Source organism: Rhinolophus sinicus, linkage group LG04, assembly GCF_036562045.2.
Source record: "Rhinolophus sinicus isolate RSC01 linkage group LG04, ASM3656204v1, whole genome shotgun sequence".
NCBI classification, from domain to species: domain Eukaryota; kingdom Metazoa; phylum Chordata; class Mammalia; order Chiroptera; family Rhinolophidae; genus Rhinolophus; species Rhinolophus sinicus.
The window spans coordinates 160063052-160078032 of NC_133754.1; the positions used below are offsets into that span (position 1 = coordinate 160063052).

At 40.5% G+C, this 14981-nt stretch overlaps 1 protein-coding gene across 4 annotated transcripts in view; it reads right to left on the bottom strand.

Moving 5' to 3' along the window:
• HEMGN (hemogen) overlaps positions 1–14981 on the bottom strand; it is a 37701-nt gene that overhangs the window by 6617 nt on the left and 16103 nt on the right. For 2 of the 4 annotated variants that reach the window (XM_019729196.2, XM_019729195.2), the window contains exons 3-4: positions 4535–4632; positions 1716–1841 (exon numbers count right to left, since the gene is read on the bottom strand). In XM_019729196.2, coding sequence (XP_019584755.2) covers positions 1716–1794 — 79 coding nt within the window. In that variant the 5' untranslated portion in view covers positions 1795–1841; positions 4535–4632. The remainder of the gene's footprint in view (positions 1–1715; positions 1842–4534; positions 4633–14981) is intronic. The other 2 variants (XM_019729199.2, XM_019729198.2) reach the window with 1 other exon arrangement.

The following is a 14981-nucleotide window of genomic DNA, read 5'->3' on the forward strand; positions in this document are numbered from 1 at the left end:
AAGGTTTCTATTTTATTTATGCTCTATCTCCGAAGAATTCCTGGGGCAAACAGTAAACACTTTAAATTGAAAAGGTCAGTATTTGTAGGTAAGTGTGCTACCAAGCTATTTAATTGTTTCAAAATAATTTTTACATATTGTACAACATAAAAGAAAAAATCTGCCATGTTCTGTCGTCCTTAACATTATACCTGTTTTCATTTTATTCCTCATACTCATCTAGTTCCTGTATGACACCAAGTTGCAATGATACCGTGCCACAATTTTATCATTAACCTAATATCAGAAGTATTTTCCATGATCTAGTCCCATGATACTTAATCATGTTGATGTATTCTCATTTACCCAGTCATTCTACTTGTATTGAACATTTAGGTTGTTGCCAGTTGGCTTTTTGCCATTGTAGATCAAACAATAATAATCATATTCATGCATACAGCTTTTTTTTTCTTTTGGATTATTTTCCTGAGGATGGTGTTTCTCCAAGTTCTTTGCAATATTAAAGATATCATCAAAAAACGTTCTGTTGCTATCCAAGTTTGAGAAAAGTTAATGAGTCTTTGATGTAGAACTTCTTAGAACCTGTGGAGTGAAAACCAATTTGCAGTGGGACCCCCAAAAGATAGAGCATGCTCCTTGGACCACAGCAATGTTCGTAATGGTGAACTTGGATGGGGAAAAATTATACCTTTATTTTTACCAGTCTCTAATTAAAATTTCCATTTTCTATAATTATGAATGCAGGTACCAAACCATGGTAGTTTTAGCAGTATGTGACTGTGTCACCAAAAGAAATTGCAGATTCTTTTTATATCACATTACAGTTGTTGCAGATACCTTAAAATATTTATTTTTTTAAATTTATTGGGGTGACAATTGTTAGTAAAATTACATAGATTTCAGGTGTACAATTCTGTATTACATCATCTATAAATCCCATTGTGTGTTCACCACCCAGAGTCAGTTCTCTTTCCATCACCATATATTTGATCCCCCTGAAAAATATTTATTTTAGATGATATATTTGATTTGATCATTATTATTAGATCCATCATTAGATCTTGTTATTTAATGCATATATAATAAGCGCATATATTACAATATAACATAATTTCTCATTTTGACACTGTATCGTAATATAATTGTCTTCTTTGTAATCCTATGTATTTAATTTTGTGTATTTAAAATATTTATTCTAAGAAGTTGTCTAGGGGTTCATCAGAATGTCAAAGGGACCCGTGGCACAAAAAAGTTTTAAAACACTGTCTCAAGGCCTAGGATTTTGCAAAATATTTTGAGAAATGCTGCTTTAGGATAGATCCAATCAGTAAGATTAGTGAACCAAAGGAATAAGCACTATAGTTCTTGCTACCTATTGCCATGTCTCCCCAAAGGTTATACCAAATTTTTGCTACCATAGAAGTATACGGGTGTGCTTGTTTTACCACAACCATCCAGTACGGAGTATTTTCACTATCTTTCATTTAAATATATTTCTTATTAATGATTTATTATTTCCTGTGTTTCTCTGGCTTATTAGAATCTTAGCACTAGAAGACACCTCAGGAAGTTATACGACCCCGACTCTTCCCAGCTACGATTACATGAATGTACTCAATCGTGCCCTTTTTTTGCCAGATCCATAGAAAAGAGGAAAATAACCATAGCCCCAATTCTTCCCAACAGCCACTACCTCTTAAGGTCTCTTTTCTTACCTGGAACATGGTTCTTTTCTTGATGAGGATCAGGTGTCTGATGGAGCATCAAATGAGATTGGTCCTTTCCCAAATCCATCTTGCTGCAGTACCTTCCTGCTATTTGGTCTGACTTCCTCACACCGACTTGTAAAAAAACATCAAAAGCAATTAACAGTTAAACACACACACGCATACACACACATGATTTCACTTGTCACTTGACTTCCCGCCTAAAAGTTTTATCTGGTGGGACCACAGCTGCTGGCTACTTCTACTTTCTTTATCACACTGCACAGGTGTGAGTAGGGGGCATGGCTGCTGCTATGTTCTCACCCTCTAGCACAGTTGCTCGTTATACAGGAGTCCCATGGTCACAGCCTAGCATGACAGTCTCTGGTATAGCAGCCATTTGGTTCTGTCTAACAAGAAGTGCCTGAGTCTGAAATTCCATTTTACATATGGTGGTGGCATACTGTAGAAAGAACACTAACCAGCTCCATGACCTAGAACCAGTCACCTGCCCTTTCTGTGACTCTCTTTCCTCATTTGCAAAGTGGGTAAAAATAATTCCTGATTTGCCCACCTCACACAAGGTCTTGTGAATGTGAAAATTATGAAGTGTGCTATGAAGATGTGAAATTACTCTTATATTGTTTTTCTGCATGTGGCATTTTTTCACCTTAATCTGTTGCAAAATAATGTAAAGTCTTGTTGTGTATGCTGTTACAGACTTAGATAATAGACATAAAGAACCAAATTAGGAATTCAAAGTAAATTTGAACCCTTTTCTGCTCACTCGATCATTCACAAATGACTCAAGATAACTAGTGAAATTTACAGTTACTCATCCAGGGGAGGTGAAAAGACATGTCCTAATGAAAATATCACCACATTATGTCATAGAAATAAAGCTGAAACCGAAGGAATCACTCCATCTCCAATTGGTCACTCCATTTGTGAAGGCAAAATCCATGGTTGTTCAACTAAGGAAGGAACATTGAACAGCTCCTGATGTCGGCAGCCAGTCTGGGAGATGCAGGGTTAACAGTATGTTTTGGAATCACAGATTAAATTGAAGAGAGTTTGAATTCCAGTGTTGCCACATTCCATAATTCAGTGACCTTAGGCAAGTTAGTCATGGAGCCAGTTCCCTGTCTACAATGTGGGGATAATATCAGTATCTACCTCATGGGGTTATCAGGAGGACTAAATCAAATAATCCGTATAAGGCATTTTATGTGCCTGATATGTTGAATTTACTTGTTAGCTGCATTTATTAATAACAAAAATATAGTAACCAAACTTTGAAAAATAAGTCATAGTTTAAGTGCACTCAAGAAACAGAAAATCTGAAAGAAATCCTTTATAAATGTGACTAAGTACCTCTGCTTCCCTAGATTTTTAAGGCATTAGAACTGGAAGGGTCCCTGAAAGCATCTAGTCCCTCCCTCTATTTTGTATACAGAGAAACTGAGAACCAAGTAAGGATTTACCTGTCCCAAATTTTCTTATAGCTGGCAGCAATAACTAATGTAATCAGTAAATATTTCTTACTGATTACAAGACAGGCTACCTTCTGATGCTTGATCTTGCCTGGGTATGAAAATGTATGTGTGATGTGAACATATGAGAGAAGCAGGTTTTTCAAACACATAACAAACACACAAGTACCAATCCAAAACTTAACATGGCTTTTAATGAGCAGATCCTAATGTTTTCGCTTTAAGTTTCTCAGTTCCCTGTTCTTTCTCATTAGTCTCTCTGTCTCTAAAAATTCAGATAAGTTCAGGGAGTCCTATTCAAAGGAGTCCTGTAGGGAATGGAAGGCATGCTTTGTAATTTATCTCTTGGTAATGTTTGGATTTTCAGATAAAGGGTTTAAAAAAAATCAAATACAAATTAAAAATAACTGAAAATTATAAAGTAGTAGCATCTTATAATTTAGATTTACATTTTCAATATTGGTCCCCTTATTTGAGATGTTTTAATTCTTACCGGTTAGATTGATAGCTCAATAAAATAACCTTATAGAACACCTCTGGGGCACTTTACAGAAGATGCAAACGTACTTCTTAAATAGGATTATCCTTACAGTTTATAACACCCAGATCAATGACTCAGCAAACTTTACTGAATGCCCACTCTGTACCACCTACTACTGAGCAAGGCTGTCAAGCCACAGAGATGGACAGATATAGTCCCTGAGTTCTATGTACTACAGCCTCATAGAGAGACATATACATCTTTATTGAAAGGAAATGTTTAGATTCTCAATACTTTCTTTTTTTTTTTTTAATTAAATTTATTGGGGTGACAATTGTTAGTAAAATTACATAGATTTCAGGTGTACGATTCTGTATTACATCATCTATAAATCCCATTGTGTGTTCATCACCCAGAGTTAGTTCTTCCATCACCATAGATTCTTTATATCCTGTTGAAACCTTCCTAAATTGATCCCACCCCTGCCTCATGCTCCGTATCTAGAAGCAGAATGTGGAGGGATTATAAGAGGGTGGGGTCTAAAGTTAACAGTTAAGTAGGGGGCAATGTTGGGTGGAGAGGGCCAGTGGAGGGAGCGCACTAGATTGGAAGTCAGGCAAGGTGTCTCGGGTGTGATAAGCAGGCCAGAGCAGGAACTTGTCTGGGGCAGACATGGCCACAAGCCATAGTTCTTGTCCCTTCTCTCTATAGAAAACTCTAGAGTCATTGCCAGAATGTGAGATGTTAGGCATTAAAAACTGGCTATTTTTAACAAATGCTGCCTTGTTCTAGAGTTATTAATATTTGCATATGTACGTGAAACCTCCCTCTAGGCTACAAACTCTTACACTCACCTTTCTATCTCCGCAGTATTACGGGGAGGCTTGGACCACAGAAGTCCCCAGAAATGTGCTCACTCCTGTACATACGGCCAGCTTCATGGACACGCAGCCTGTGAAAGAACTTTGTACACTCAGAGGGGCTGATGCAGCTGTGATTTAATAATAGTAATGCCATCATCTGTTCCAGAACTTTCTGTCATTCACTGACACTGTCCTATGTGCTGGAGATACAGAAGTTAGAAGACAAAGTCCCTGTCTTTACAGAGCCTACTTTCTAATAGGGAGAGAGAAACAATAAGCAAATAAATAAAATATGATACGTATGATATGATGATGAGTGCTTTGGAGAAAAGTGAGCAGGGAAGGAAAGCATGGGGAGTCAGGGGGGAGGAGTTGATGGTGATTGCTATTTTAATTCAGGCGGTCAGGGAAGGCTTGACTGATGCGGGTGGGGCAGTTGAGTAGAACTGAAGGAGGTGAGAGGCCAGACAAGCTGATATCTGGGATGGCATTCCAGGCAGAGAGGCACCAACAAATGGCCTGAGGTGAGGGAGTGGTAGAAGATGGGTTTACAGAGGTAGCTTGGTACCTCTTGTGGGGATTTCAACACTGATTGAGATGCATAGTCATGGCATAGTTTCGAACAGATGAGTGATGCGACCTGATTTATATTTTTAAAGGATTATTCTGGCAACTGTGTGGAGAACAGACCACTGGGCAAACGGGAGGCGTGGAAGCAGGGAGACAAGTTAGGTTTGGCAGTAATCCAGGTGAGAGATGATTAAGGCTTGAACTGTGATGATGGTGGTGAAGAAATGGTCCAATTCTGGAGCAGCTTACAAATTGGATGTGGAGTGAGAGACAGTCAAAGAGTAGGACAAGGGTTATGGTCTGAGCAACAGGAAGGATGGAGTTATCATGAACAAATGAGAAAGACTGGGAGGAGCAGACTTGCAAGTGATGATTAGGAGTTTTGTTTTGGACATGCTAATAGATTAGGGAGAAAACAACAAAGGAGCAAAAAAAACAACAGAGTCTAGTGTCCTAGAAGTCAAGTGGAAAAAAATGTTTCAAGAAGGAGGGAGTGATCAACTGGGTCAAATTTTGCTAAGGATTTGCTAAGGAGGATTGAGAATTGTCTTAACAATTTAATGCAATTCATTATAGACTGAAGAGCCCCGAAAGATTAAATGACTTGGCCAAGGGCACAGACAGGACCAGCTTCCTCATTTGCAGGGCCCAGTGCAAAAAGAAAATGCAGAGCTCCGCCCTCAAAAATCATTAAGAAGTTCAAGATGGCTACAGAAGAAAATTAAACCCAGCACAGGGCCCTACTTTCCTAAGTATTTCACCGGATCCTTGCAGCAGGCTTATAGAACAGCTATTATTATCCTCATTTTTCAGATCAAGACACTGGTGCTCAGAGTATAGAGTGATTTAACTAAGGTCGCAGAGTTAGGCTGGTAGTTTGAGCCTGGAACCTGAGCCATCAGCCTCCAAGTCTGGCCTTCTTCCTACTGGCACCAACTTGACATTGAAGGGGAGGATTGCCTTCCTGCCTCCTGAGCCACCTGGAGCAGGTTTAAGTCTTGAGGACTTGGGCGTGCATGTCAGAGGCCTGACTGAATTGGGTGGACGTGGGAGGGAAGGTAGCAGCACAGTGATGAGAACTTTGGCCATAAGGCTCTTGACCATGGGGGTGAAAAGGGAGCACTCTTTAGTCACAAACGTGACCTGATAAAAGTGCCCCAAAGTCATGTGGTTTTAGGCTATATTGATAACATGATAGCACCCTGAAACCAGGGAGATCAGAGTCCTGCTACACTTTGGTTTGTCATTCCACACCAGAGTGTTATACTGTGACGACCATGTGAACGTACTAAAAACAGCAAGGAGTCTGGGACTCTACCATGTCCTGGCTGTATAATTTGGGGGGACATCACTCAATTCTTTCTGATCCTCAGTTTCTTCCCTTGTAAAATGGAGAAAAAGTAATACCTCACAGTGATCCTGTGAGACTAAAAGAGATCGTGGGAGCTTTTTATAAAATGAAAAGCACTGCGCAGCAAGAAGAGCCATAAACTCGGGGCGTGTTAATAGCATTATGAGAGCATTCTAATGATGTACCTGGGCATTTTCCTTGAGTACATTTCAGTGGAAAAGTCAAGAAAGAGAATATATTGTACACTTCTTTTTCTTAGTGTTCCTTTCTTGCTAAAACACTTTTCAAAGAGTTTGAAATCTTTTCAAAGAGGGGATCAAGCTTTGTTTTCCTAAGTGGGAAATTCTTAATAATTCTGTTCCCCTCTCTCACAGTCTGTTGATGCAGGATAAAGGAGTCTGTCTCTGCTGAAACAGATGTTGCTGTACGCACACAGATAACATGTTCTCGGACTTCAGAAAGGCTATCTCCCCCTCGTAGCCAGTCTCCTCTGCTCTTTATTTCTGCTAGAGCACGAATACTATGATCCAGATCATCTGGTTATAAACCTTCAGAATTGTCTGACTCGGCCTCCTCACTCTGCTTCTCATATCCGGCTGGACATAGTTGTATGAGCTCATTCTTCCCAGGGTCCTACATGCTCATTCCCTCTTTTCCTGTCCCACACCAGCAGCCGAGAGGGGAGCCTCAACTTCTCATTGGAAATATTGGTCAATCTTCCTAAGTGGTGTACGCGCTTTCATCTCCCTTCACCCTCCCCACACCATCCTGTGCGGCCAGAATATTTCCCCTACAGCTGGCTCTGAAGTGGTCACTATCTTGCTTAGTTAGCATCCTGTAAAGTCTCTGTATTACTTGCAGAAGAAAGACTACATTTCTCAGCCTGGCATTTGAAGCCAACTTCCCAATATTCTTTAACATTACTTTCCTGAAAATACCCAATGTTCCGATTAAACAGTGCTACTTGCCCTCTGTCCTCGGCCTTGACTCTTTCTAACATTCACAGTACCTGTATTCACACCTCCTGGCTCTTCAGTGTTCTCCCCTTGCGTCTGTCCATTCAGACAGCGAGTGCCTCCATCACAAAGCCTGTGATGCTGATGCTGCTGATGATATGTTAGCCAGTCTACAAACACATAATGGGTACCTGACATTTTACATGCATTATCTTATTTTGTTCTTCCAACTAATGTTATCCCCATTTTACTGATAAGGAAATTATTGTTTAAAGAAGTTATTATTCCAAAGTCACATAAGCACATAAATGCCAGAATTGGGACTCAAAACCAAGGCTGTCTGACCATCCATGCTATTACCTTTTCCTACCTAGAAGTGATCTCTCCTTTCTGAGCTATAAACACACTTGATTTGAGCTTCTTGTATGGTAAATATCACATCGTTTTTTATTTTATTGTTCATGTGTACACATTTTTCTACAATATTCATTCAGCAAACATTTACTGAACATTTGTCTCTTGCCAGCCCCCTTGCTAAGAATTGGAGACATAGAGAAGAATTAAACAGGAGTCCTTTCTTTCAAGAAATAGTCTAATTGAGGGTGATTGACAAGTAAATCTGAAATTTAGAATATAATACAGTGTGATAATTTTAATATCAATATTTCCAAATGTTCTTACAGTAGAGGTGAAGTGCTTAATTCTGCTGCCATAGAAGTGTAAAGATAAGGATATATTGTGCATCCTATGGCTATAATTCTCTTTATTCATAACTATCTTGGAGTGACTGCATTGGTCAACAGGTAGAGTTAGGAAAATGAAGAGCCTCTATACGTATGTAATAGTGTTACATATTTTTTCACTTTGCAGTAGTGTTAAGTTTTTTCGTTTCATTAATTTCACAGAAATAATAATAGCCAATATTCAGCCTGCTTGCCATGTCCCAGGCACTGTTCTAAGCACTTCACTTTGTATGTAACTCATTTTGAGCATCCCTTACAACATCCTTGAATGTAAGTACATTGAGATCCCTATTTTATAGATGAAGAAGCTGAAGCCTAGGGCATTGAACCGGGCCCCTAAGTCGCACACCTAGTAAGTGGCAAAGCTCAGTGGTTTGGACCTAGGAGTCCATATGCTTAACCACCTTGCTCTCCTACCTCTCAATTCTGCTTCTTTCATATTTGATAAAATAAGGTAGCAATATATTTTCTTTTCCCATCACCTCTCCTTTCTTCCTTTTTCCTCTCTCCCTCATGCTCTTCCTCTTTCTGCAGTTAGTTGACTATCTATCTACTCTGTGACCAAAACTAGGCAGGGTGCTGGGAATACAAAGGCAAATGTAAAAAAGCAGCATAATAGAAAATTTAAGGGAACACAGAGGAGCGACATATAATCAAGATGGGTGGACAGGATCAAAGAAATCTTTCTGGAATACGTGATCTTGAGCATAGTTTTGAAGGGTGAATAGGAATTTACTGAGACACAGCAAGGCTAAGAGGAAACAAATACGGCCTCTGGGGTCAGATCTAAGTTCATTCGAATCAGGTTCTGAGTGACCTTGGACAAGTTACTTAAAATCTTCCAGTCTCAATTCCCTCATATACAGAATGGGCATTATAGCACTTACCTTTCATGACTAGAATGAGAATTAAGAATGATGACGTATGGAAAGCATCTGCCACACAGCAGAGCTTAACGCACTGGCTGTTACTATGATTGTTCATAATCCCGATGATAATAAGAAGTGACATGGAACCACTAAATAATAAAGCTAGGCAAGGCATTCATTCTTTTATGAATAAATAAATGGAGATCCAGAGAGAGGCAACTGTCATACAGGTTTAGTGGCAGTTGGAACTGGAATCCAGATTCTCTGAGACATCTACCGTTTTCCCTTCACCTGTCTGGTGTTCCAAAATCTCCTGTCTACAAGTCAATCTATCTCATCAACTGGCTTAATGAAGTATTTCCCAAACTTTCCAATTGTTTACATTCATATTCTTGTAATAACATCTTCTATATTATTATATACTTTATATTTTCTTCAAATAAATTTATTTGTACTAAAAATATTTAAAATGGAAATTTTATAACAGCGTTGTAAATGGAAAACCAACAATATCACCTGTGAAATCACAGGTTTGTGGCGTCACAAATTATATTTCTTCTAAAGCACATTAAAATAAATACTGAGCTATTAGAAAACAAGTTGTTTCATCTACAATTATCTGCATTTCCCCAAGTGGAGTGCATACCACATCTTACATAGGTAAATGTAGACCTATGTAACTCATAAGTGAATTCTTTTCATTTCACAGAACTTCTAGATCATGTCCGAATCTATCCTAAAACCAAACTTCCCTTTGTAGTGGGTGGTTTATAATTCAGAAGGGACAGAGCAAAGACCCAACTCACTTCCTGGCCTGCCACTGTTCCTCATATCAGCTACTCTCAATGACACCTCTAGTTGAAGACTAGCCTCTTCTATTTTTGCTATTTCTTTACCCCTTGGAGTTTTAGCTACCTACTCTGGCATAGAATATGTACTAGAACTTTACATGATGCTTTAGTCCTGTTTGTTTGGAAACTTCAACTTCCTGCTTTCAGCAGATTCTATCTCCTGGACTTAGAGTTTAGAGATAGAATAACCGAGATCAGTCCCTGCCCCAAAGGACCACTGCTGACAAATTGCAACCTTCCACGGGGTTCAGCCCCCAACGCCTGCCAGAGCACCTGGCACAAAGTATATACATATGTTCAGTAAAGAATCATCACCAGAGCCAATCAAGGTAGAGGTGCCTCTGGCTACAATTGCTGCCACTATAGGTGGACATCAACAGCAATTGCACTATTCTCACCTGTCAACTAGACCTTGAGCTTTGGCTCTAGCACTTTCCCTTGGAGACAGCCTGCCTTGCACCCTAATTGTCGGACACTCTCTGTTCCCCCTCCTTCCACGTGTCCTCAAGGTGAGTTAGCACTGGGGATGCTTGCATACCAAACACATAGCTGATTGATATTCTGTCACAATCTGCTCAAAAAATGTTAGGCCTTTTTGTGTTTTGTGTGGGTTTTTTGTTTGTTTTTGTGTTTTTTGTGACACTTTGGTTGTATTTTATGTTGGGGAGAAAAGGGAAATATTTATGTTAACAGGCAGAAAATGTATTGCCATGTCTTTCTTGCTTAGCATTCTCCTAAGTAGCTGTGAGCACCTTTAACAGATGGAGCTAAGGATATGCTCAGATCTGACTTTATCAGCATATACGAGGTCGGACAAGTAAGTTCGCGAACTCATCCTAGAAAAAGTGCTACATACCTCATTGCTGAATATCACTACGGTCACCTTCGAAGTACTCCCCTTGGGAAGCTACGTGCAGATGCCAGCACCTAGTCCACCCTTCAAAGTAATATTGGAACTCTTTTTCTGGAATGGCCATCAGAGCTGTTGTTGTATAACCCTTGATGTCCTGAATGTCATCAAAATGTCTTCCTTTCAATATTTCCTTTACCTTTGGGTAAAGAAAGAAGTCATTGGGGGCCAGATCAGGTGAGTAGGGAGGGTGTTCCAATACAGTTACTTGTTTACTGGCTAAAAACTCCCTCACAGACAGTGCCGTGTGAGCTGGTGCATTGTCGTGATACAAGAGCCATGAATTGGCGAAAAGTTCAGGTCGTCTAACTTTTTCACGCAGCCTTTTTGGCACTTCCAAAACTTGGTTAACTGTTTGTCCAGTTGGTACAAAGTCATAATGAATAATCCCTCTGATATCAAAAAAGGTTAGCAGCATCATTGCAACAAGTTCACGAACTTAATTGTCAGACCTCGTATCCTGGGCAAGTTCAATGTGAATATGAAGACTTCCTTTGTGCTTCTTTATGTTCTGTATTGTCACCCTTTATTGTGAGCACTCTCATCTCATTTTAAGGAAACCAGCCTGGCTCCGCCATGATAGACACCTGTGTGGGAGTCATGCAGCAAAGTCTGGTACTCCACTAGGAGAAAAGAAGGTGGCAGGCCTGGTCCAGCACTTTGTAATGAGCCCCCTCCCCATCAGCAAGAGCACATCTTACTCTAACATTTAAGTTTCATAATGTCCTTGGTAATCAAGAGAGAAGTTAAAACACAACAGAGTAGCCATCCTCAAAGACTGCCAGCAAAACTCAGAATTACCCATAATTCTTCTTGACTTCTTGGACTGCTTCATAAAAACAAAAATAGGATGTTACATGTTATTATTGATATAGCCTTTATTGTTAAAATTGGATACTGCACTTCACTTCTCAGGAAACATGAACTAGTAGGAGCAATTATCACCCTGCAGAGTATGTGGTGCAGTGCATAGAGCCTGGACTCTTGGATCAAAAGATAGGCAGAGTATCTATTTCCACAGAGCTGCTATTAGCTTCTGTTTTTACCCAGTTCAGCTGGGTGTGCAACACTTTGTTCTCATGGAAGGAGGCTAGATAGAATCTTGTCAGACAAAACAGAAATAACTTGGTCCACCAACTAAGGCAGCCTTTCCTTTCTAGAAAATTACACACCTACCCTGACCTGTGGAAAACTCCACTCCCATATACCACTACCAAATATGGCACCCGATTGGATTTTGTCCATCTCTGAGGAGGGATGAATAGAGTGAACTTTCACTAATCCATTCAATTTAATTCCCCTTTAATGGGAATTAAATTAAGATCTCAATAATACATGATGACAGTTCTGCTTTCTAGTCTTATAGAGAAATTATGCCTCTAGCTCTAAATCCTAGTTATTTCTGACAGAGGAAATAGATAATTGATCAAGTAATAGAGTTGCCATGTTGTAGGGAGCAGAAGGAGTGAAAAGACTGGATTGATGACTAGGTGATGGAATAAGTAAGTAATGAGCTGGAGACTTTGGCAAGTTAGACGGATACTGGGCTGGGCAGGAGAGCTATTTATTTTGGAAATTACTTGCAAGCTGATAATTATACTTTATGGAGTTACATGAGCCTGGGACACAGTAAACACTAAATTTTATAGAATTTCATAGCTGGAAGAAATCTTTAATGTCATTAGTCAAATTTCCCAAGAGATGCCTGAAAGCCCTCTACAGACTCGATTTACTAGAAAGTGTTTCTAATTTTAAAAATTGTATTAAAGAAAATCCAGTGGCCACTTTTAAAGTAAGCCCCACCTGATAGGTCTGTTTCTTACTTCATGACCCTGGGAAAGTTGCTTCATTTTTATGGGCCGTTGCTCAGAATGTGACTTTGGGCAAGTCATTTCACCTGTCAAGATATTAGTTTCCTTCTCTATAAATAACAACCCCAGCTCTATCTCGCCCACCCCACGGGGTGGATTACAAGCTGAAGAAGATAGAAATGGAAGTGTCTTGGTAACCATAAGGCATGGTGTACTTTTTAAAACATAAAAATTGTTGCCATTGGCTTCCGCTTTCCCTCACCAGCTATGTAAGCGTAGCAATATTTCATCCCTCTCCATTCTACTCAGAGGTTTCTCCTTCTTGCCCGTAACTCCCTTCATAGAGTTAACTACAGATGGATCCCTACAAGATCGTTCTCCAAGGGGTCCTGTGTTTTTTCATACACACACAAAAACAAGGAATAAGTGTGTGCCTGTTGCAGTGCCTGCTGGGGACGGCCAGTGTGCAGTGAGGCTTTCCGTGGGAACAGCTGCAGGCCTCTTGCTTTTCCCCACACCCTCAACGACCAGGGCCACTTGTGCATAGGCCTCTCTCAGCGTGCGTGAACCCCAAGGAGCTGGCAGCAGCACACCACATCCTCACGGTCTTCGTTTTTGGTCACAGTCGAACTTCATAATGGCACAGGTTGTCACTCGTTTTAACAGACATTTAGCAAGTGTTTGTTATGAGTCAGGTCCTGTGCTGTCAACTGGGGGTAAGAGATGAGTCAGATGTGCTGCCTGCCCTTGAGACCTCACAGTCTCGTAGGAGAAACAGACCCATGAGTGTCATACACAGGGTGTGTTATGACCAAAGCCTGCACAGTATTTGGGCACAACTGATGGATCCCTGAAGTCTGTCAGAGGGCTCAGGGTAGGCTTCTCAGAGGATATGAGATTGAAATGGAACCTTAACAGTGTGTAGAAATTCCCCAGGGGGAAAAAAGGGAGGGTGGATATTTCAGACAGGTGGCGCTGCAAGTACGAAGGCACAGAGATGAGAGGGGACCTTGGTTCTGGGTAACAGGGAGGCTGGAACATGTGCTACACATCAAGGAGTGGAAAGACCTGAAAGGTAGTTGGGCCTCTATGATGTGATGGGGAGCCACTGAAAGGTTTTAGGGAGGAGAATGTCACGGTCAGGTAAGGTTGTTAGAGCATTTAGATGGCAGTGGGGGCGCTGGGTGGGAAAGGAGAGAAAATAAATTAACTGAGGGTATTAAAGGAAGGGACAGATTCTAGAGAGATTTAGAAGGTAGAATTGGTAGATCTTAGTATGAGAAATTCTAAGAGCTTCTGGCACAGGAAATTAAAAGAAAAAGAGGCAGACTGAAAAATGTAGTGAGGGTCCACAGGTAAGATGACAAGATATCTTGCATCAAGCAAATCAGACCTTGACTTCAATTTCTTGACTGCCTAGCCAAGATGGCCTATGTAATGTTTGTGGACAGGAGATCAAAATGTTTTATTACAAATTACGTTTACAGCTACAAAGGTGGATTCAACAAATGTAGCTGTCTGGGTCAGCGTTCCTTTCTTCTTCTCTCCTACCCCACATGTCTTAACCCCAAAGCTAATTGCTTTGTCAAGGAGGATACCTTCCCCAGATAGAAAAAGGCCATGTTTGGGTTAAGAATTGACAAACAGCTGTGCTAGGGCCTCCATTCTAAGTTCTCCGTAGATCCATGCATTATCACTGAGAACTGCATAGCTCAGAACGCTCTGCTGCCTGCAGCACACAATTACATGGCTGCATGGGGCAAATTCCCAGAAGAATCGATATTTGAGCTGGGTCTTGAAGAAGAGCAAAAGAAAAATAAGTACACTAACATTATATCCTACCTAGTTTGACCCTTTCCTAGAACTACACCTAGAATGCTCTGGAGCAGAAGTGTCCAATAGAACTTTCTGCCACGATGAACATGTTCTTCTGCACTATCCACTTGAAATTTGGCTCATGTAACTGAGGCACTGACTTTTCTACTTAATTTTTAGTAAATTTAAGTAGCCACCTGTAGCTAGTGGCTGCCATATTGGACAGCCAGAGCTCTGGTTCCCACTTGGCATGCCTCAATTCTATTTCACATGCTCATTCTTTGCTTCATTCTCTTTGTGACCCTTGCCTGCCTCTGTTCTCTTCTGCCTAGTCCCTCCAGTTTGATGGACTAATTCCAACATTGGTTCTGTTTCCTGGTTATTGATTTCCTCTCTCTTTCATCACAACAGAACCCTGGACTATCTTCCATTTGACTCCGGCTTAATACTGCCCCAAAGTGTGCTGATGTCCGGGCCTAGATAAAGTAGCTTCACAGAATCCTGTCCAGCCACATTGGGCCCTTCACCAGGTCCTATTCACTCCCTTGTTTCTTTTGCAGGC